General features: G+C 38.4%; 8 protein-coding genes across 8 annotated transcripts; 3 read left to right on the top strand and 5 right to left on the bottom strand. All coding sequences in view use genetic code 12, as the record gives it.

Annotated features, from left to right (window-relative positions):
* Positions 1 to 907: 907 nt before the first annotated feature.
* Positions 908 to 3,817, bottom strand: SEF1 (Sef1p; the record flags this gene model as incomplete). The annotated part of the gene is made up of 1 exon (XM_067690140.1): positions 908 to 3,817. The coding sequence occupies one exon, from the start codon at positions 3,815 to 3,817 to the stop codon at positions 908 to 910; it is 2,910 nt and encodes a 969-aa protein (XP_067550040.1).
* Positions 3,818 to 5,157: 1,340 nt separating this feature from the next.
* Positions 5,158 to 6,267, bottom strand: RAD51 (recombinase; the record flags this gene model as incomplete). Its single annotated transcript, XM_067690029.1, has 1 exon — positions 5,158 to 6,267. One exon carries the CDS (start codon positions 6,265 to 6,267, stop codon positions 5,158 to 5,160), a length of 1,110 nt encoding a protein of 369 aa, XP_067550039.1.
* A 1,496-nt stretch (positions 6,268 to 7,763) lies between these two features.
* Positions 7,764 to 8,687, top strand: ERG25 (methylsterol monooxygenase; the record flags this gene model as incomplete). The annotated part of the gene is made up of 1 exon (XM_067689920.1): positions 7,764 to 8,687. One exon carries the CDS (start codon positions 7,764 to 7,766, stop codon positions 8,685 to 8,687), a length of 924 nt encoding a protein of 307 aa, XP_067550038.1.
* A 176-nt stretch (positions 8,688 to 8,863) lies between these two features.
* I9W82_000011 (uncharacterized protein) lies at positions 8,864 to 9,325 on the bottom strand (the record flags this gene model as incomplete). The annotated part of the gene is made up of 1 exon (XM_067689809.1): positions 8,864 to 9,325. The coding sequence occupies one exon, from the start codon at positions 9,323 to 9,325 to the stop codon at positions 8,864 to 8,866; it is 462 nt and encodes a 153-aa protein (XP_067550037.1).
* Positions 9,326 to 9,879: 554 nt separating this feature from the next.
* Positions 9,880 to 12,741, top strand: I9W82_000010 (protein phosphatase regulator; the record flags this gene model as incomplete). Its single annotated transcript, XM_067689698.1, has 1 exon — positions 9,880 to 12,741. One exon carries the CDS (start codon positions 9,880 to 9,882, stop codon positions 12,739 to 12,741), a length of 2,862 nt encoding a protein of 953 aa, XP_067550036.1.
* Positions 12,742 to 12,950: 209 nt separating this feature from the next.
* Positions 12,951 to 13,769, top strand: I9W82_000009 (rRNA-binding ribosome biosynthesis protein; the record flags this gene model as incomplete). The annotated part of the gene is made up of 1 exon (XM_067695313.1): positions 12,951 to 13,769. The coding sequence occupies one exon, from the start codon at positions 12,951 to 12,953 to the stop codon at positions 13,767 to 13,769; it is 819 nt and encodes a 272-aa protein (XP_067550035.1).
* A 53-nt stretch (positions 13,770 to 13,822) lies between these two features.
* On the bottom strand, positions 13,823 to 16,708 carry I9W82_000008 (uncharacterized protein; the record flags this gene model as incomplete). Its single annotated transcript, XM_067695202.1, has 2 exons — positions 13,823 to 16,575; positions 16,642 to 16,708. 2 exons carry the CDS (start codon positions 16,706 to 16,708, stop codon positions 13,823 to 13,825), a joined length of 2,820 nt encoding a protein of 939 aa, XP_067550034.1.
* Positions 16,709 to 17,199: 491 nt separating this feature from the next.
* Positions 17,200 to 20,082, bottom strand: I9W82_000007 (protein kinase; the record flags this gene model as incomplete). The annotated part of the gene is made up of 1 exon (XM_067695091.1): positions 17,200 to 20,082. One exon carries the CDS (start codon positions 20,080 to 20,082, stop codon positions 17,200 to 17,202), a length of 2,883 nt encoding a protein of 960 aa, XP_067550033.1.
* Between the last annotated feature and the right edge of the window lie 639 nt (positions 20,083 to 20,721).

Genomic DNA, 20,721 nt, shown 5'->3' with positions numbered 1-20,721 from the left:
GATTTTAATTTTTATTTTTTTTTATTTTTTCTACTAAGAGACGCGTCTACATTAATTTTCCTAATTGGGAATAAATTTAATAGAAGCATTGTTCTATACAAAACTTTGTATACCTTGTATTAGCATATAAAAAGAATCAAATTGTTCAACAAACTTCACACTAGTCAGAAATTTCATACGATCTCTTCTTATTCAAAAGAACTTCCATTATAAAACAACAGCCGGGCCTTTTATACAGAGGAAACTATCATATTACAGCTTTACCTTTTTACAACAGATTTGGCATAGACTATATTATATGATAGTTTCAGCTGGAAGGTCCTAAGCTTAAATGGATGATACGACACTTTGAGTGTGAACAAATTTTGTGCATCACATTAAAGTTGTCGTGTCGTATAGTTGTGGATAAATTTTGAGCCTATTTGCAAGCACTTGGATGTTCCACCATACGTTCGCGGGCGTCGGTTCCATGTTATATAATTAGTGATAAAGTAAAACTTCAACTGATTACAAGGATGCATGTGCATAAATGATTTGCTCGTGTATCATTTGTAACTTAAATACGCATTCTCGGGAAATTTTCGGTAACCAAAGTAGTTCCTTAATACCTTCAGCAATTCAGCATACGCGCTACTGTTTTATAATAAATTTTTGTTAAATGTTTTGTAAATTCAACTAATGGTAGATCACAGTAATCTCTGTCTTTGTAAGTTTAGTCGTCTGCCTGCTCCATTTACAATCAGCCTACATTTCGCTTGCAAGAAATTAACTCCGAATCCCATATCAATCTTTCTCTAGCCAATACCCTACACGTACTTCCAAATCATAACATCATTTTTAATTTCTAATTGGCAATATGAAGACATGGAATATATATACAAGTTACATTACACACCTCACCCTTCAATCACTGATCAGGCAACATGTTAATATCAAACCATCCCAAAAAATCATCATCTTGATTATCCATCCATCCATTCGACTGTTGTTGGAAGAAGCTATCAATCTGGGAAACAAAAGAACCCGAAGCAGAAGCAGCTGCATTATCAATTCCTCCATTATGTTGTTGTTGTTGTTGTGGTGGTGGTGGTGGACCGTGCTGTTGTTGAAGATGTTGGTGTTGGTGATCATTGTTTAACGTTGCTGAATACTGTTCATTAACGTTAACTTCTTCAATTGTAGGCAAGTAAGTTTGTGGTGGTGGTGATTGGCCAAATTGGAAGGCTGATTGCTGGTGTGGTAATTGTTGTGACTGGAGCTGCGGTGGTTGCTGCTGTGACGAAACACTTGACTCTAGAATTGGAGTTGCTTGATGTAATTGCAAGTGTTGTGGCTGCTGCTGCTGTGGCAATAGTGATTCATTCTTTATAATCACTTGAGGCTCTGGATCTTGTACATTCATAATATCTCTAGTTGATCCCGTTGCTTCCAACATTGATAATGGAATACCATTAATCTCTAATGGCTTATTGTCACCAGCATTCAGCTTGGCTTGGTTCATAGCTTCATCAGTGGGAACCAAAGTGGTGATGGTGGTACCATTTGGGGTAGTCGTTGTAATCGTAGTGAAATCATCCTTTGTGATTTGATTGTAAAAGGGCAATGGAAGTAATTTCTTGTCATGAGGTTCAATTTTCCTTGTTGGTGGTTTACCTTTATCCAAAGCAGTTCTTCTCTTTCCCTCATGTACACACCAAACCAAATCATAAAACAACGACGCTGTCAAATGCGACCTCATTCGTGATATAATACTCGACCCTTCATCTTTATCATCTTGTAAAAAGATATCAGGGTAAGTAAACAAGACAATGTTTAAATTTTCCAAAACCTTAGCTGTTCTAGACATGTCATTTTGTAAATTTTGCCATGAACTTAAAGTGTTTCGAAACATTCGATGAACAGTGACAATCGACTGTCTTGCTGAGTCAACGTATTTATCATAAAGATATTTGGATAAATGCAACTTGAAAAGTAACAAAACTGAATATGAAACAGCTTGTCGAATATATATAGGCAATTCAATTAGACTAATCTCTTGATTCATTTTGGACACAATTGTGATTATCCTGGTGGCTGATAAATATGCTGAACTGACATACTTGACCTGATCTTCAATTGGAGTTCCTGGTAAAAATGCAAAACAACAAATCATCAATTTAATGTAAAGGTAGTACACTTCAATTGGTGACCCTTCTTCAATCTGGAGTTTAAAGCGTAATCTTTCCAACTCTCTATCCAATAAATTCAACGACCCAGCACGATTCAGTGGTTCCAACAACCCATCTGGTCTAGTGACACTAATTCCCATTACATTCACCAATTTGCATTGGAATATAGATAACGAAATCAAACATCGGAACTCCTTTGGTAACGACTGGTCAACTCTAGCATTCTCTAATAAATAATCTGTTGTGTTTATACTTGGTGGTAATCCCAATAATGAGGACCAAAATTGTTCACAAAAGAATAAAGCTAACCATGACCTAGTCCGCCATTTCTCGGCATCTGGACCCAAACTTACTTGATTACGACTAAATTCTTGAATAAACTCTCCACCTCGATGCAAACCCAATTGTAATGACAAGTTCTTGGCCAATCCAACAAACCGATAAGAGCAATCATCAAGGACTTTTTCATTTGGTAAAGGCCATATGGATAAAATAATCAATGCTTGAATGACATGAGTTGATCTTGGAGTTTTAATCCAGCACGTTTCCACCGCCAATTGCTTAATTAACGACGCCAATGACATGTATAGCGTAGGCTCTGGCTCTCCTAAACTTGCCGTTAAGATGACCACCCAGAATAGCAAGTTTGACTTATGGTACAACTCAGTTGCTGAACGTGAATAAATAATTGGGAAATATTTTAAATTTTTAGTCATGAAACGATGATGCAACTCATTGGCTTTTGCCAAAGGTAAGCTAACATCACCCAAAACAAACTCGGAGATTGGTTGATAACTTTCCTCCTTTAACTCATAATTGCTCATTGATGAAGGTGAATTGTCTGAATTGTCATGCATTAAGGAAGGACTCTGGTGAATCTGAGTGACTGATGCAATTGGTGAGATATTGGGACTATGAGCATAGGTTGACGATGAAGGTAAAACCATGGGACTGATTGCAGCATTTGGATACAGGTAGCTTCTCTGAGGTTGTGGATGTGAAGGTTTATCCGTTTGCAACTGCGCTTGCTGTGATGGCAGACTTTGCGGTTGGACATGAGGTGACGAGGCTTGAGTAATGAAGCCCATATTATGTTGGCTCAATGCCTGAGTGAGAAGCGACTCATTCTTTGTCAAGAGGTCGATTTTCGCCTTTAGCTCATCAACATCCAGTTTCAATGATTGTATCTGTGATCCCTTTTTAGGTCTAAATTCTGGATCTATCTCACATTTCAATCCCATGCGTTCACAGCGTTCACAAGGTTCGGGGTGTTTTTCCAGCGCATTGCACTTGATCTTGTGCTGACGACAGAATGTACATGATGTGACTGGTCTATGTCCTGTCTGTTTAGACTGCTTCTGTGCTGAAGATTCTTTTGGTGTGCTTTCAACTGATTTCGAATTGTTTCGTTCGCGAGGTGACACGCTAGTGCTTGATTTTCTTTGTCTCTTCAATTCTGGACCTGCCTTGGCAGAAGAAGTGGAGGTAGTAGCAGCTGTTGCAGATTTGGATCGTTTTGGTGCAGGTAAGATTGGTGTATTGGCATATCTTGGCGATACTGACACCAATGGAGATGGTGTTTGTGGGGAGTGCGTTATTGGTGCTGGTTTTGGTAATATTTTTACCTTTGCCTTTTCCGAGTACTTCATGGTGGGTAGGTAGTCGTGTTTCCGTTGTTGTTGTGTTTATAGATAGTCTTTTTCAGTAGATACTCTGATACTTCTGTACGAGATTCGTGACCGTGTATCTTATTCTAGTGGATAGGAACAATTCGGAAAGGTTGATACAACAAGTGGAGAGGGAAAAAGGAGTAATGCAATGCAAATGGATTATGAACCCAGTGTAATGTGATGATCCTTTCTTATTCTTCTGGTCCTTATTCAATGTAGAAACAGTTGTGAATAGGAAAAAAAAAAAAAAAGAAAAATTTCGTTTTTGTTTATGGATATTGAGATTTCAATTGTTGAGAGAATATAAATTTTTAATTTTTATTTATTTTTTATTCTTCTTGTGCTGTATTAATATGTATGCATGGATGTGGTTTGGGTTAATATACGGAATTGAGTATACTCTAATATATTGATGTTTGGATGTAATGGTAGTGTACTTGAGCTCAACTGATGGAAAAGATAAAAATTTTTCATTCGAAACAAAGTTACACAAAACAGCAATATGAGAAAGAGAGGCTAGTTGGCATGACACCCTTTTTCAATTGGCATTGGGGGTGTAAATACACACCGAATTTCTACACGCTTTCTAATTCATGCATAATGCTTTTCTGTAGAGAGCCAAACGAGTTAGCACAAATACACGTACATATCGCTTATTCTGGAATTTAATGTCAACACTGTTCTAGCCCTCGGTAATTTGAAGGAAAAGAAGCAGAGAAGACACCAAGAAAAAATAACAATGTTACACCAAAATTACTCATTTCGGATCCAGTTACATCAAATGAACTAAAAAAGCAAGGAAAGTTACTAGTGAGTAGAATCGTCTATTATTTTCATCGCCAAGTGACGTCAATTAATGCCATTGTATAGAAGAGAAGAAGCAAAACAAGGACCTCCTTTCTAAAAATACAATAGACAACGGATTTTAATTGCCGAATGAATCATTGTCATGCACAGTAACACTATTCCCCCATGCGGAAAAATTCTGTTGATCCCATTTGTCCCATGAAGTCGTACGGCATTTAATAAAAAAAAAAAGAAAAAAAAAGAAACGTTCTTAGTGGAAAAGTTATCTAAAAGATCAGTGTACTGTATATAAAGGAACTGAAATATGACACATAACTACACTTTTTATGGGCGCTTCCTAGTGTTACGTCAATTGGGGTGATGCCAAATTGAAGGTAGATAGATAATCAGTCACGATCAAAATAACAACGAATATAAACAAAATACTAAAAAAAACTATAAATCTTCAAAAACTGAAGCAACGAAAAACTATACACTTGCACTAACAAAAAAAGAAGGTTCTCACCTACCACTTACTCATCATCTTCAACTTTTGGATCACCAATTCCATCCTCATAGATTGCAAACACGCAATCACTTTCCGGTAAACAAGGTGAATCATAAATCTTACAAATTCTCTGCTCACCTCTACCCTTTTTCAATGACAATCTAGTGGTGGAAGCATGAGCAATGATGTTTCCTCCAATTGGTTTCTTTGGATCTGGGTTATACATTCCTGACATACCATCAACTTGAGCAACAACTTGATTAGTAATGACAACAGCAATACCAAATTCATCAGCCAATCTTTGCAATGTTCTCATAAACTTTGCCACTGATGTTTGACGAGCACTCAATTCACCTCTACCGGCATAATCAGTACGATACAAGGACATAATGGAATCAACAATCAACAATGAGAATCTCAGTTCGGCCATCATTTGAGCTGCCAAGTGCAACAAGTTTAATTGATGCTCAGCATTGTAGGCTCTAGCATAAGCAACATTATCCAAACAATCATTTGGACTGAGCCCATATCTTTCAGCGATTGAAACCAATCTATTGGGTCTAAATGTTCCTTCAGTATCAATGTAAAGACATTTTCCTTCACCACCACCCATATCAATTGGCAACTGACAGGTAACTGCCAATGTGTGGCATAATTGAGATTTACCAGTTCTAAATTCACCAAAAACCTCAGTTATGGATCCAGTCTCAACACCACCTCCTAATAACGTGTCCAACTGCTTAGATCCAGTAGTTAAACAAATCAACTCTGACCTTCTTGAATGAAACTCTGAGGCAGTAGTGAACCCCAAGGGAACCACTTTAGCCGCTTCGTTAGAAATCTTTTCCGCTTTAGCTTCACTGATACCTTTGACTGTGATTAATTGTCTCTTGGGGGTATAAGCAATAGACTCAATAGTATGATAACCTTCAGCTTTCAACTTCTTAATGTCTGATGCAGTAATACCATTACCTTCAAGTTGTTCAATAAGTAATGGACCACTCGTTTCTTCCTCCTCTTCTTCATGTGCACTCGCGTCTGCTTCGTGCATATTGTGATCGTGTCCTGCGGATGAAGTGGAAATGTTGGACGCTTCAAGTCTTTGCAGTTGTAATTCAACTTCTGTTTGTGACATAGTATAGTATACTCTATAGTGTTGTAGGTATTGCGAATAGTATGCGTGTAGAAGAAGAGGGGTGTGTTACGCGTTTTGATCTCGCGTTGTGTTTGCCTTTTAAAAACATCTTTTTTTATGTTGCGCTACCATCTTGTTGATATTTTCGCAAATTTTTGAATTTTGGTTGCAAAAAAGGCAAATCAGAGACAAATTGATTAACGAAAGAGGCAGGTGTCTGATTTGGAATTTAGGGAGCGTATGGTGTTGATATGCAAGTGGATCGCTCTATATTGGCAAGTCTTTGCATCATGAGTCTTTATTTAGTGTTATAGCTGATGAATGGCTTTTAAATAACCTTACAATGAAGGGTTGTTTATCGCTTTCTGGAAGAAGGAGAGCTTGTAAAGGGGGCCGTTCTTATTTAACTATCTACTTAGATATTGTAGTAAGTGTCATTATCAATTAGGGAATGTAACGTAGTTTTTAAATATTTGCTTTTATTTCGGCGTAAAAAAGAGAAATCAAATATTCTGTTGAACACTGTAGAATCAATAAAGTGACATCTTCAGAAGTGTTTCTCAATCGTTACGAAAGTTCAATGATTGATGATATCTTGGATTAGCTCGTATGTCGCTTTTTCTAATTGAGACATCATAAAAGAAATCATAGCAGGAACGATGATTATTACATAATTGCTGTTTCGTCGTCATCAAGTGGGTACAATCTGTTATCAGATAACATTAAGCAACGAAAAATATACGCTTAGGTCGTTAACTTTATATACATCACAGCTTTCGATAAAGAAAAGATAACGCATCTCATTAATTATATGTGCGCAATCGTCGTATAGAAAATGTTTTTGTCGTATAGAAATAGAAATATTGTCTCGTTTAGAAAGAACAAAAAAAAAAAAAAGAAATTTTTACAATTGGTCAATGGTACACTACTTTTTTAAGGAGGTGACACAAAGTTCTAACTATTCAAAGACTAGATCCAACATTCGTATAAGCAGGGAATTAATCAAGGTTGATTGATCCGATGATGAGGCTATGACTTGGACGAAGCGATAGCAGAGGTGACTGTGCTTAGTAACTTACAATATAGTATCGTATAGCTTCTGTCTTACTTTCATGTAATTCGTTTAGTTATTTTCTTTTCTAGATGCGCCTGCCTCTTTTTCAATGTCTAAAAAAAAAAAAAAAAGCCGAGACGCACACACATACACTTCTTTCTCATCATCATATAAATATATCTTATAAAATTCCAATTTTCATCAATTCCTAAAAAACGAGCAAGAGCTTCTTAAGAAAGTTTCATTTCAATTCGCTACTTCATACTTCACACGTATATCTATACACACATATTCAACATTGCATTATCTTTCTTAATTAGATATCTCAACTATATCTTTGACTCAATTAAATACTCACCACCAGAGACACAAGATACACACACAGCCAACACACGCGCTTTTCATTTTTCTTTTTTTTTTAAAAAATATTTGTTAACCAAAGATGTCTTCAAGTCAAGTATATTACGACTATTCCCAGTTCTCCAATGGGACCACCTTTATGGATGCTTACAACAACTTTAGCCAAGTTCCCAATTTAAATATTGTTGAGAAACTTTGGGCTAGTTACTATTATTACATGAATAACGATTTATTTGCTACTGGGTTGTTGTTTTTCGTTACTCATGAACTTTTCTATTTCGGTAGATGTTTACCATGGGCCATCATTGATAGAATCCCATATTTCAGAAAATGGAAAATTCAAGATGAAAAATTACCTAGTGATGAAGAACAATGGGAATGTTTGAAACTGGTTTTAACTTCCCATTTCTTGGTTGAAGCTTTCCCTATTTGGTTTTTCCATCCATTGTGTCAAAAAATTGGTATTTCGTTTGATGTCCCATTCCCAAGTATAGGACAAATGTTGTTGCAATTGGCAGTGTTTTTTGTGTTGGAAGATGCTTGGCATTATTGGTTTCATCGTGGGTTACATTATGGTGTTTTTTACAAATATATTCATAAACAACATCACAGGTATGCTGCTCCATTTGGATTAGCTGCTGAATATGCTCACCCAGTTGAAGTTGCTTTGTTGGGTTTGGGTACTGTTGGTATTCCAATCTTGTGGTGTATAATCACTGGAAAATTGCATTTATTTACCGTTTCTGTTTGGATTGTCTTGAGATTGTTCCAAGCTGTTGACTCTCATTCTGGATACGAGTTTCCTTGGTCATTACATCACTTTTTGCCATTTTGGGCTGGAGCTGATCATCATGATGAACATCACCATTATTTTATTGGTGGTTATTCGTCTAGTTTTAGATGGTGGGATTACTTTTTGGAAACTGAAGCTGGTCCAAAGGGTAAAGCTGCCAGAGAAGAAAGGATTAGGAAGAAAGCTGAAAAATTGCAAAAGAAAACAATTTAAGAAGATTGGAGAGTTTGTGCTTTTCAGTATTCTCGATGTCTGGCTTTAATCCCATGCCTTTTTTTCAATCAGCTCACTTTTATAGGTGTTTTTTGCTGTATATTTATAGATCTTAATTCAGAATTATTTTTGATACAAAAACTAGCTAGCTCTGTACACATTGCCCTTCCTTCCAACTACGATTCCAATTTTGACTTTTCCTCATTAACCCAATCCTCATACTCTTTCCTCTTTGCCACAATATCAATAAATGGCACTCTCAGTTGAAATTCTTCAAATGCGTTAATGCCAACCTTATCCCCCAATTTCAAACTGTCTTTCATTTCAATTGGCCTCAAATATTTCAGATCTTCATAAACTAATTTATCCTTTTCAGTAATTGACAAATGGATGGGATTTTCAATTGATACAAGTGCACCAACCATAACGATAATAAATCCAACTATAGCTTCAATGTAAATATCTAATGGTAAAGAGATGGATTGGGGTGAGCCTTGTTGATGCACCTGCTGCTGTTGGACGTGGTGATTATAATGTATTGCGTATTTATGAAATTCAAATGCTGAATAACCTGAGTGGATTAGTAGAAGTGTACCAACAAAGTACAGCATGTACTTGGAGCCTGTTGATAATGACATAATATTAAATGGGCAGTAGCAGTGTAGTTGCTTCAGTTCACTAAGATGCGTTGATGATGATCAGTTAAGTTCTGTTGGTGGTCGACTGGTGGTTTGTTTGTGCCGCGGAAGAATTGAAAGAGAACAGAAAAAAATGTCAGAGTCAAAAGAGACAAAACTTTTGTCCTCTAAACTAACAACAACAACAACAACCATCAAGTTGCTTCTAATTCACACAAAATATCACCAAACGAGTGTGTATTCATACATCCCCAATCAACTAGATTACCACACAAAGAGGAGTAAAAATCATTAACGTAGTCACGACCTCCCCCCCTTTCTCCATTTGGTCAGCTGATATCCAACGGAAAAACTCAAGCAAAATTAAACCATCTAAAGAGATAAAAGGCAAAAAGGCAACAAAATCTCAAATTATATTTGCCACTCAATTCCGAGCTATTTCATTAAACAGAAAGGGACATAAAACAATCACATACTTCAACTGCTCAATATCCACACGCGTTTGGCATCTCACTTTAAATTTTTTTTTTTTGTTGTTGGTTGTGAATTGAATCATGTCTGAATCCACAATTGCTCCGAAAGCTCCTGCTCAATCTCCAGACACTTCTGTGGTTGGTACAGGCATATCAACACCAGAGAAACCCTTACCACAATACAACCCTAAAGTAATTACATCATTAGATTGTAGGTTATTACAATATGAATACGGGATTTACAAATTAGAGAAATTTATTGCTAGTTTGAAACGATTACATTCATCAACGACGGGGGTTCCAATGATTCATTATATTGTCTTGCTCACTGGAAGTGTATTTGCTATCAACGACAAAGCATTTGATTCAAGATTCGATAAGCTTGCCAATTTCAAACCAATTCAGATTGGCTCAATCAATATTGCCCAGAATACATCCCACATCCCTTATGATATCCCTGATTTACCGGTGCTGGCATTGGATGATTTCCCACCACTTGAAAGTACTCTCAAGTGCTTGAAACAAGTAGAAGTTTTGAGTAATATCTGCTTGTCTGGCTACAAAAAGAGACTTGAGTTGGCGAAAGCAGAAAAGGAAAAAGCAATAAACGGCACCAACCTTGAGACATATTATTCCAAATTGGAGTCTATAATTTCGCATGATATATTTTATCAAGATATTGATCTTCAATTGAATGATGTGTCTTTTCCTTTGACCAATGATGAGCAAGCAAATGCTCAACATTATGAAGAAGCTTCACTAATCGATATGGATCTCAAAGCTTTGTTTGTAATAATCCAGCAAATGGAAAAGCTGTTGACTAAATTGAAACCAGTGATTGATTCCTTGAAGAAGCCCCAAACTAATGATCATTTCTCAGTGCACAAAATATTTCTCCTTACATCAAGGTTGAATGAGATTTACACAATCATACGAAGATTTGGTAGAAAGATCTATCTTTCCAATCACCAACATTTAGTTGATGCCAAGTTTTTACATTATTGCCCGAATTCCGCCTATTTTAAAACTAATGTGTTGAGAAATATGGACGACTACTACAATTCAATGAAGAAAAATGGTACCTTGATTGCAAACATCACAAGACTAATACGTCAAGACACCAAATTGGAAATAAATGCCAAGGCAGTAAGTACGCACATTAATTTTGTCGTACAAGGTCTCAATGTTACTGAAAAATGTCTAACTGTATTGAAGGAATTTGGATTGTCATGGATTAATTCTGAGAAAAGGTTTAGAAACGTCTATCATTTACCTCGTGGAAATTTAGACAAGATTTATGAAACTATACCAGAGTTGAAACCAAAACCACCACAAGCCAAACCAGTTCCAAAGACCCAACAACCGACAGCTACAAGACCTAGCGCTATGGAGAGACATTTGAAAACGTTGGACTTGAATGATAATGGCGGAGGAAGAAGATCGAGGTCTTCTTCAACTTCAAGTGTAAATAGCAATGGCAGCAATTCGTCAGCCCCATCATCAGGGTTAATGAGAAGAGCATCATTGACGTCTCCCAATAAAGCACTTGGGAATGCGAGAGTCACTTCTCCTAGAGCAAGACCTAATTCTATGTTGTTTCAGTATCACCAGTCTAACTCCTCGAATTCCAGTCTTGAAAATGGAAATGCTTCTGATGGCAAAGCCACTAATACCAAAGCAGGTGGTCATGGCGCACCAGTGCAAGGTCGTCGAAGATCGAATTCACACCCACTAGCAAATGAATCTATTGCAACATCTGGCGCAGCAGCAGCCTTGAAAGCTAATGGCATCAAGAGTAACTCTCCTTATAGGCAACAACATCAGAAACAGCAAGCTCAAGTGCAGCAGCAACAGCAGCAGCAACAGCAGCAGCAACAGCAACAGCAAGAACAGAAGACACAACGACAACAACTGCCCCAGGTTGCGGACAGCAATACGCAAACGCTCAATGTTGAACTGCAAAGTTCACATAGTGCATTTACAAAGAAATTGTTAGCTGTGAGCGAAGAAAGTTCAGAAGAAGCACCACCAGGAGTGAAACTCTCGGCATCTCAAAGACTCCAACAGCACATTCGAGATGCTGCGAAATCAGGTGACATGATGACTACAGAGAGGGAGATGTTAAACTCTGTTGTTTATGACCCCAATCATACTAATAAGCTTCATATGAAGCGGTATATTGAGAAACCAAAAGTTGAGGAGTCTCAATCATCGCCAGAGCCGGTATCGTCGCCAGCTCCGTCCGGTGCTATACCAGCAGCTGCAGCAGCAAGTACCGTCTCCAATCAAAATCACGTCAAGACTCAAGGAAACCCAGTAGCACGAACCAGAGATCAAGTAACGCGAAGCAATACGCAGCGGAACAGCTTTATTCCTGAGGTTCCTCCAACTGGACCTCTGGAGCAACCTGCTTCACAGGACAATTCGTCCAATTCAACCGCCGCTTCGTCATCTACTTTGGGAAGCAGTGTGGAGCAGGCTCTGGAAACTACTCCAATAGTAGACTCGACAACTGTGACTGCTCAAACTGAAGTTACTGTTGGTACAAACTCTAGTGTTGAGGATCAGAAAACTTTAGTTGTCGGGAACCAGGAAGCCCCACCAGCAACCATAGAACCAGCAGCACCAGTAATCAAAAAGGTTAGATTTACTGGAGTTTCTGAATATACCGCAGCTGAAGATGCACCAACGAAATACGCGAATGCTATTTTGAGAAACTTTGCTGTCTTTCGATCACCTTCCAAAACTAATAAAGAAAGGAGACACTATTTCACCAAGAGTGATCAATTGTTGAAAGAGGAAAGTTTATCATTCAGAGCTAATCAAACTTTAAATGAAGGTGAACCTGTTTTGCCATCACAGGTTATGCCTGCCCCACTTCCCCCTGTATCGACCACAAAGAGGGGATTGGGATTATCTAAATTTAGATTTAAACTGCTGTAAAAGAGACATAGAGATATATACTACTCTGTCATTTTAATTAATTTTGTAATTTGTACTTGATTTTGAACAGAACATGAATGTCGTAGATTGTAAAGTCGCAAGATGTTTACGACACATCGCATCATCGCAAAACTTCACACAAATTTATCTCTTGAAAACCATTTCAACCGATATAGACCACCCATCCTCCAGCACAATAGCCTCCCAAAATGAGACAAAAGAGAGCAAAGTCTTACAAGAAGCAAATGAATGTATACCACTACACATTCAAATTTCGAGAACCGTACCAAGTCATAGTCGATAACGAAATCGTAAGCACATGTTCCAAATCATCCTACGATATCACCAAAGGACTAACCAGAACCATCCAAGCTGAAAACAAACCAATGATTACACAATGCTGCATCCAAGCTTTATACGATACCAAGAATCAAGATGCAATCAACTTGGCCAAAAAATTTGAACGAAGAAAATGCAATCATCGTGAAGTTATTGCTCCTGGTGAATGTATCAAAAGTATAGTTGACATCAATGGGGAGAATAAGCATCGATATGTGGTTGCGACTCAGGATTTGGACTTGAGGAGGAAATTGAGACAAATACCTGGTGTACCACTAATTTATATGAATCGATCAGTTATGGTTATGGAACCTTTGAGTGATGCTAGTTCCAAGTATAGTGAAGAATGGGAAAGGAAGAAATTGACTGGTGGATTGAATGACTTAAAAGCGGGTAAGATAATTGAAAATAATGAGAATGAGGAGGAAGAGGACGAGAAGGAAGGTGCTGTTCCAGCAAAGAAAAAGAGGAAAGGGCCAAAAGGACCTAATCCTTTGAGTGTAAAGAAGAAAAAGAAAGGCGAGCCAAGTGCCAATGAAGTGAAGGAAGATAGTGAAAAGAAGCATAGGAGGAGGAGAAAGCATAAAAAGTCAGACGAGAAGCAAGAAGTAGCGGAAGGTGAGGGCGAGAACAATGGAAGTGCTAATAAAGATGGTGAAGAGAAAGGAGGTGACGAAGAAAATGAGTAGATTCTTCAATAAGAAATATATAAAGTCTATACTTTTTGAAATTGTGGGTAATCTCACCCCTGGATTGCCAATTCATCCAGTTGTAAAACATCAAAACTGTTTTTGCTTTCACTTCTCTTTGCATCATCTGCATTCAAAGCCCCATCATCAACACGTTTCCTTCGATCAACCTTCATAACAAAGCTAACACTAGGATCAATCAAACATAATTTACAATCAAAAGCCAAGGAGTTCTGTCTCAAAGTCTTGCGAAACATGTTACACAACTCTTCCAACATCGATTCAAACTCTTGATCCATTTTTTGATACCATGCTCTATCATACAAAACGAATGTTGACTCTTTTAGCCAAGATATGGTGAACCCTTCGCCATCAGCATCCTCATTACCAATTTGATGATATTCAACTAATGCATTTTGCAAGTCTTCTTTTGTTACACCAAAAAACGTATCTTGAATAATGATAGCATTGAATAACGCATCATGAATTTCTTGCTCGGTCATAGATTCAACATGAAGTTGCTGTATTTCTTTCATTCGAACCAACTCTAAGCAACTGTGTAAAGTTGAAGCTGGGACAAACGTTAACCTTGTAATGACTATAAAGACTGATCGTTTTGGTTCTTGATCTTGTGATTCAGTATAAAGTTTATACGATTGTGCCAATTCGTGGATAAATTGCCGTTGTTGGGAAGTCATTGGTGGGAAGTGATAAGACCGCTTGGGATTCTCAACTCCATTGTTGACCTGGTGATTATAGTCTTCGAGGAATGTTCGAATAATATTTTCAATTCGAGTGCACCATTTGGTTTGCTTTTCAAATGTGCTCAACACATAGTCACTATAAATAATCTTTTCATCCTCAGGTACATCAACAGCAAAAGCTTCACGCAATTTTGCATCTCTTTTTGCAGAAGCACATGATTCATTACACTCAAGTATGGCGCCAATCGTAGTTGGTTCTGTCAATGACGCTCCACATGGTACAGTTTTCTTTAAATTGCCGCATTCACATTGAATGATCACTGGCTCATTGCATTTAACTGCATCACACTTACTGCTTTTACCCACCTTATCAAAATGACATTTCAACTTGCATAAATGGGGACAGTTCTTTCTCACCTTTTGACACTTTACCATACATTGATTAACGTGAACATGATCATTCTCCTTTGTACATTTAGAAGAGCACGTACGTAGACAGGGATGGCCACATTCTTTGGGAACCATACACATTTTCCCACAACTCACACGCTCCTGTGAACACATTATACCAGGGAGATCCTGTCTTGCGCCACAATCACATGCCCTCTTAACTAATACCGTACATTTAGGACACGATACGTTGTCTTTGTGACATTCGTGTGGTTCGGGACGGTGCCCACATGCAGTTGGTCGAATACATTGTTCGTGACACACTAATTCAGTACCGCATCTGACTGGTGCAGGTATCACAGTTTTACCACAGTTACAAACCAAATCCTCATTGGTGGACTCCAAACACACTTCACAAGGACCACCGTGACACATTGCTTGGCAACGATGTTGTCCACACGATTTCAATCGATTACATGTTTGCGTACAAATATGTACTGCTTCAATTGACATAATATCGTCGTGTAAAGTACGACGTAAATTGTTTCTCACTGCTTTCTTTTTGGCCTTTTCTCTTTCCAATGCCATTTGTTCATAAGGGCAACATTCGGCACGATGATAATGCTTTCGACAACTCAATAAAACAGAACATTTGTGACGACACTTGAATTTTATACCCAGCTGCACAGACTTGCATGGGACACTAAACAGTTCGTGGCCACACTCGCAGGTTATGTCAAATATCGAGGTGCATTCGCAAGGTCCTGGATGGCATTTAAATTTACAATGGCATCCACATGGCAATAGTTTACCACACACATTATCACATTCAGCCACCGGATCCGTACATTTTGTCCTGTTTGATGAATCAACTCTAGTTTTTCCACAATAACATGTTGAAATAACATCTGGTGAGTATTTACATTTCGCATGATCCATTGCAGGTGGTGGTTGACAGGCAAAAGTCTCGAAATGCTCTCCACAATCATAATAGTATTTTTTAGTCTTTCCACACGAGCCACCCCCAATCCATTTCTTACCTTTGTAATCTTTACACTGTATCGGCTTCCGTTTTGAACATTTAGTCTTTAATTTAGTGTCACCACAGTAGCATTTGTACTCAATTTTCTTCTGGCATTTGCCACACGAACCTCCATGGCAACCTTTGGTACATTTATGATTAAGATCACAAACTTTTTTACCACACGGATGGTCACATTTCCAGCCTTTTCTATAAGGAGTAATTATGCAAGGCAATTGTTTCTTTTCCTTCCCACATTGGCACTTCATCACTGGGCCTAGAGCACCACAAACTGGGTGTTTTCCTGGATGGCAAGTATTCAAACACCTATGAATACAGTTCGGATACTTGTAATTACACAAATTGCCACAAGAAAATGGCATTAGCGGATTCTGAGGTGGATCCTTAACTTTGCCACACCAACAAGTAAACTTTTTAGGTAGTACCTTAGTTTCATAGTTACATGCTGGACACCTCCATGTTCTATTGGCCTTGTTGGTTGAAGATCCTCTGATAGCCCAATCCTTGATACAATCCAAATCGTAGACTCTAAAACATTCTTGACAACTCCATATCGTGGAATCTTTATCGATTTCTCCAGTACATACAAGACAGATGTATTGTCCTTGTTGTATCTCTGATATGATTGTAGCTTCTAAAGACTCATCCAAAGGTGACTTCTCTTTGATATCTCGTGATTGATCTCATGTCGGCTGATTATTATTCTCTTGGTACGGTTGTATTTCAATCTCTACACCATTGCGAACAAAAGTTTGCAATGAGCCACTCGAATGATCTTCAGAAGAGTTGAGTTTCTCTGGCATGATGTAAATATAATTTTCAAATTAAACTTTGCCTTTCTTTTTCTGGGGTGAAGAGGACTCAGCTCTTTATAAACCCTGTCAATGAAAATTTCTTTTTCTACTCTGCAACAACATCGTTGCACAAAGTCCGCTGTGTCATGTACTGAGTCATGTAAACAAACAAACAAACAAACACGCCAACTGAAAGCGGTAACATCTCCGTGTGGTTGAAGCGTATCACCCTCCCTTTCTGAAGTAATTCCCAATCTAAACTGTCTTCTTGTAGAATACTCTGGAAACACACTCCGTATCACTACACACACACACCCGCATTCTTTACAATCAAGTGACCATTTATCAACAGTCAAACAACTGAACTAAACATTAATTAAAACTAAAAAGAACACTTTTTACAAAAAAATAACAAATCACAAAACAAGCGTCTCTAGAAGATCGCAATGACAGATCAACTCGTAACCATCCGCATTGCTTTATATCATAACACATATCAATCAACCTACTCTCACACTTCTTCTCTTGAAGAAATCCATTACTTTTCTTGCCGCACTTGACTCTTTGGGAGCATTGTTACTGCCACTTGGAGGGCCAGCTATAGAATGACGTTTCGAACTAGGATGTCCCTTACCAGTGGATGAGCTGGAATGCACACGCTTCGAATCCTTCTTATTCATGTTTGCCTCGCTTGTTGGTTCCAACACCTTTCTTGTTTTTGCCTTGGGTTTTGTAGTTGATGATGTCGACGAGGATACAGTAGTTGTATCGCTCTTATTGGCCTCTTTTGATAACGGAGTTGGTGCAGTTGAATTGGTTGCATTCGTGCTTGACAAATTAGGACCATCCTTTCCGGTTGGCAACGACACATTTGAGCTTGACGAGTGATATGAACTGTAGAAGGACAACAAACTAAATCTGTTTCTTTTCTTTGCTTCTTTATGTTCACGGTTTTCCTTATTTTCGTCATGCATTCTTCTCGATGTGCTCGACCTTCTTTCACCCTCAACCTTAGATGCTTTCACTTCTGTGGGTTTCGAAGCAGCCTTATCTGATACATCAACATTGGGTTTGGGGCTAGACTTTTCAATGTACTCCTCCATTGGCTCAGGCAAATTAGTTGACTCTAAATTTACATCTTCCTTATTACCATTCTCGCTATCCACTTGTGCATCCGCGTTAGCTTCAACGTGTGCAATCTCCTTACTAGGATCTGCTTCACCTTCTACTGGTGCAGATTGAACATGGGTACCATCATCCTCTACCTTTTCCAAATCTGAACCCTTGCTTGATTTGGTAGGCGAAGGATGACCACTTTCCGATAAATCCAAAGCTTCGATTTTATCTTCCAAATAACTCAATACCGAATTCCTCTTGTTATCAGGAGATGAATTGTATCCACTGTAGCTGGTTAGTCCAGTTAAGTTATCTTTGCTTAACACGCCATTAACGTGTACGTGAGTAACTACTGAATTTCTGCGGCTGGTCAGTGGGCCTGAGTCTGTCGTAATGGATTCCTTTGGTGGGGAAGTGGAAATGTATTGGGTCATTGAGTTTGGATATGCAACGTTGGAGTTTGTGGCTGGGAATTTGATAATATCTTTATACGAAATGGCAACTTGCGACGGTGAAATCATGGAAGATGTCATCGAAGTAGGATGATATGATGTAGGTCTTGGCTTCTTTCCTGCAGGAGGCAACTTGGCAAAATCTTTAGGCGGCAATAATTTCGAAGTAGGAGGTAACCCAGAAGCAGTTGATCCCGGTTTCGAAGGACTTTCAATAATGGTAGAAATTGTTGAAGGTGTTGGGTAGTTGGCTGCTGCTCTGGCACCACTATCATCATTAACCACCGACTTCAATGCAATGCTAGCAGATGAACTTGAATTTGAAATCGACGCAGATTTTTGGTGGCCCCTTGTTGGTGAAACTGAAGATGGTTTCTTTGGAGATACATTGTCAGGTATATCGGCAGGTTTGGGTGAAGTGCTGGTAGACATTGCCGGAGATGCATACAAAAGGCTGATGCTGGTCGACGAATATGATCTTGTGTGTTCCGATGTAGTTGGTTGAGGTCTTGCACTCTGCGATTGTAAATGCGACATTTGTTGGTGGTGATACATAGATGGCCCCATTAATGACGAGGAACCTGTTGGTGTGTTGATCATTGAGAATCTCTTGTTGTATACTGGAGTTTGTTGCTCGGCTAATGCAGCGGCAGCCACACTTGTTGATGATGCTGCATGCTTCTCGCGGTAAATCCTATCCCATTCTGGTTGTCTAATGGACAACAATGCCGCATATGAACTCAACAATGGATGGTTCCTGATGGCATCCATTCCTATTCTTCTTCTAGGATCGGAAACAATAATCTTTCTGAGCAAATCACGAGCTAATGGACTAACATACTCTGGGAATGTCAATGGAGTTTTACAAATGTAGTGATACAATTTAATTATATCTGCTCCATCCTCGTTCTCTGGGTCATCATCAAATGGTAAGTAGCCCGACAACATGGCGTACATAATCACTCCCAACGACCAAATGTCTGCTTTCTTACCTTCATATGGACTCTGTGTTAATACCAATTCTGGTGCTGCATAACAAGGAGACCCGCAACTTGTTTTCATGAGATCATTTGTCCTGTCAGTGCACGAATTAACAAAACCAAAATCACTGATAATAACGTTTTTGTGTTTGTCCAATAACAAATTCTCTAATTTCAAGTCACGATGAATCAATCCTTTCGAGTGCATGTAATCTACACCACTGACTAGTTGTGCAAAAATCTTTTTCGCCACTGGCTCCTTCAAGTATTTGTGTTGCAAAATGTAATCAAATAGTTCACCTCCAGATGCGTATTCTAAAACAATACCAACATATTTCCCACTCTTCATCACTTCGACTAAGTTTACAATATTTGGGTGGTTCAATAATTTCAAAGAGTTTATTTCCCGATGGATTTTCACCTCCGAATCTGAGTCTTTAGCGATTGTGGAGCGTTTCACCAATTTGATGGCCACTTGACTGGGGAATTTACCATCTTTTCTCCATCCTAATTTAACTTTGCCAAACTCACCCTCTCCAAGAGTGGAGCCTAAAACGTATGCGCCAAACCTGACCTCTCTTTGAACTCTTTTCTGCATGGCGGAGTGCATTTGCGAAGATATAGTTGAGCTTGATACCGATGCTGAAATATTCTGTGTCAGGGAGGAATTAGTCATTTTGGCGTCAACCGGTAGCTCAGGTATAACTCTTGGAACTTGACTGTTGGGGTGGTGGCCTGAGCTGCTGGAATGTCTTGAGGATGACCTTCTAGGTGGAGCTTCGTCATTGTTTGAGAATATATCTTCTTGTGTGATAGTTACTACGTTTGCCGACATGCTTTTAAGGTGGGAATATTTTATCGTCTATCTGTGTATAAGGACAACGAGTGACTGATGAGTAGTTATTGATGGGCAAGCCTTTCTAGTAGGAGAAGATGATGAAGCCTGGGGTATGTATATCTTTCTCTTCTTTTCTGGGCCGTGGGTGAGTGGGTCCTAGGTCTATGTGTTGTGTTGTGTTGTGTTTACACGGTTCGTTTCAAAAGAAAAAAAAAAATAACAGTGCGCAAAAGGTAAAATTTGGTCTGTTTGGATATAACCTGATTTTTTGTTTTCTTCTTTTTTTTTTCTCTCTCGTCGTTGTAACCAGAATCTGTCAAGTATCCTTGTGTGGTGAATGAAACTGCAAAAAGAAAAGGGAAAAGAAGTTGCAAGATGTGCTTGATATATTTGATGAAAGAAAGAAGAAATGGTTAGGAGACGTTTCAAATATTGACGATGCAATATAAGCAAAAAAAACAAAGCAGAAGTTAAACAACTTTTTTTTGTGGTGTATGTTTGATGTTGTTGTGGTTTTCTTTTTAGTTTTTGTGGTATGTTGATTGTTTGTGTTTTAGTTTTGTATGTAAACAAAAGAACCTTAAAAAAAAATAAACAGTTGACTGCCTAATTGGGATAGTTGGTAAACATCAATGT

This window comes from Candida metapsilosis (genome assembly GCF_017655625.1).
Source record: "Candida metapsilosis strain BP57 chromosome Unknown scaffold1, whole genome shotgun sequence".
In the NCBI taxonomy this organism is placed as follows: Eukaryota; Fungi; Ascomycota; class Pichiomycetes; order Serinales; family Debaryomycetaceae; genus Lodderomyces; species Lodderomyces metapsilosis.
This window is presented reverse-complemented; position numbering and strand designations above follow the sequence as displayed.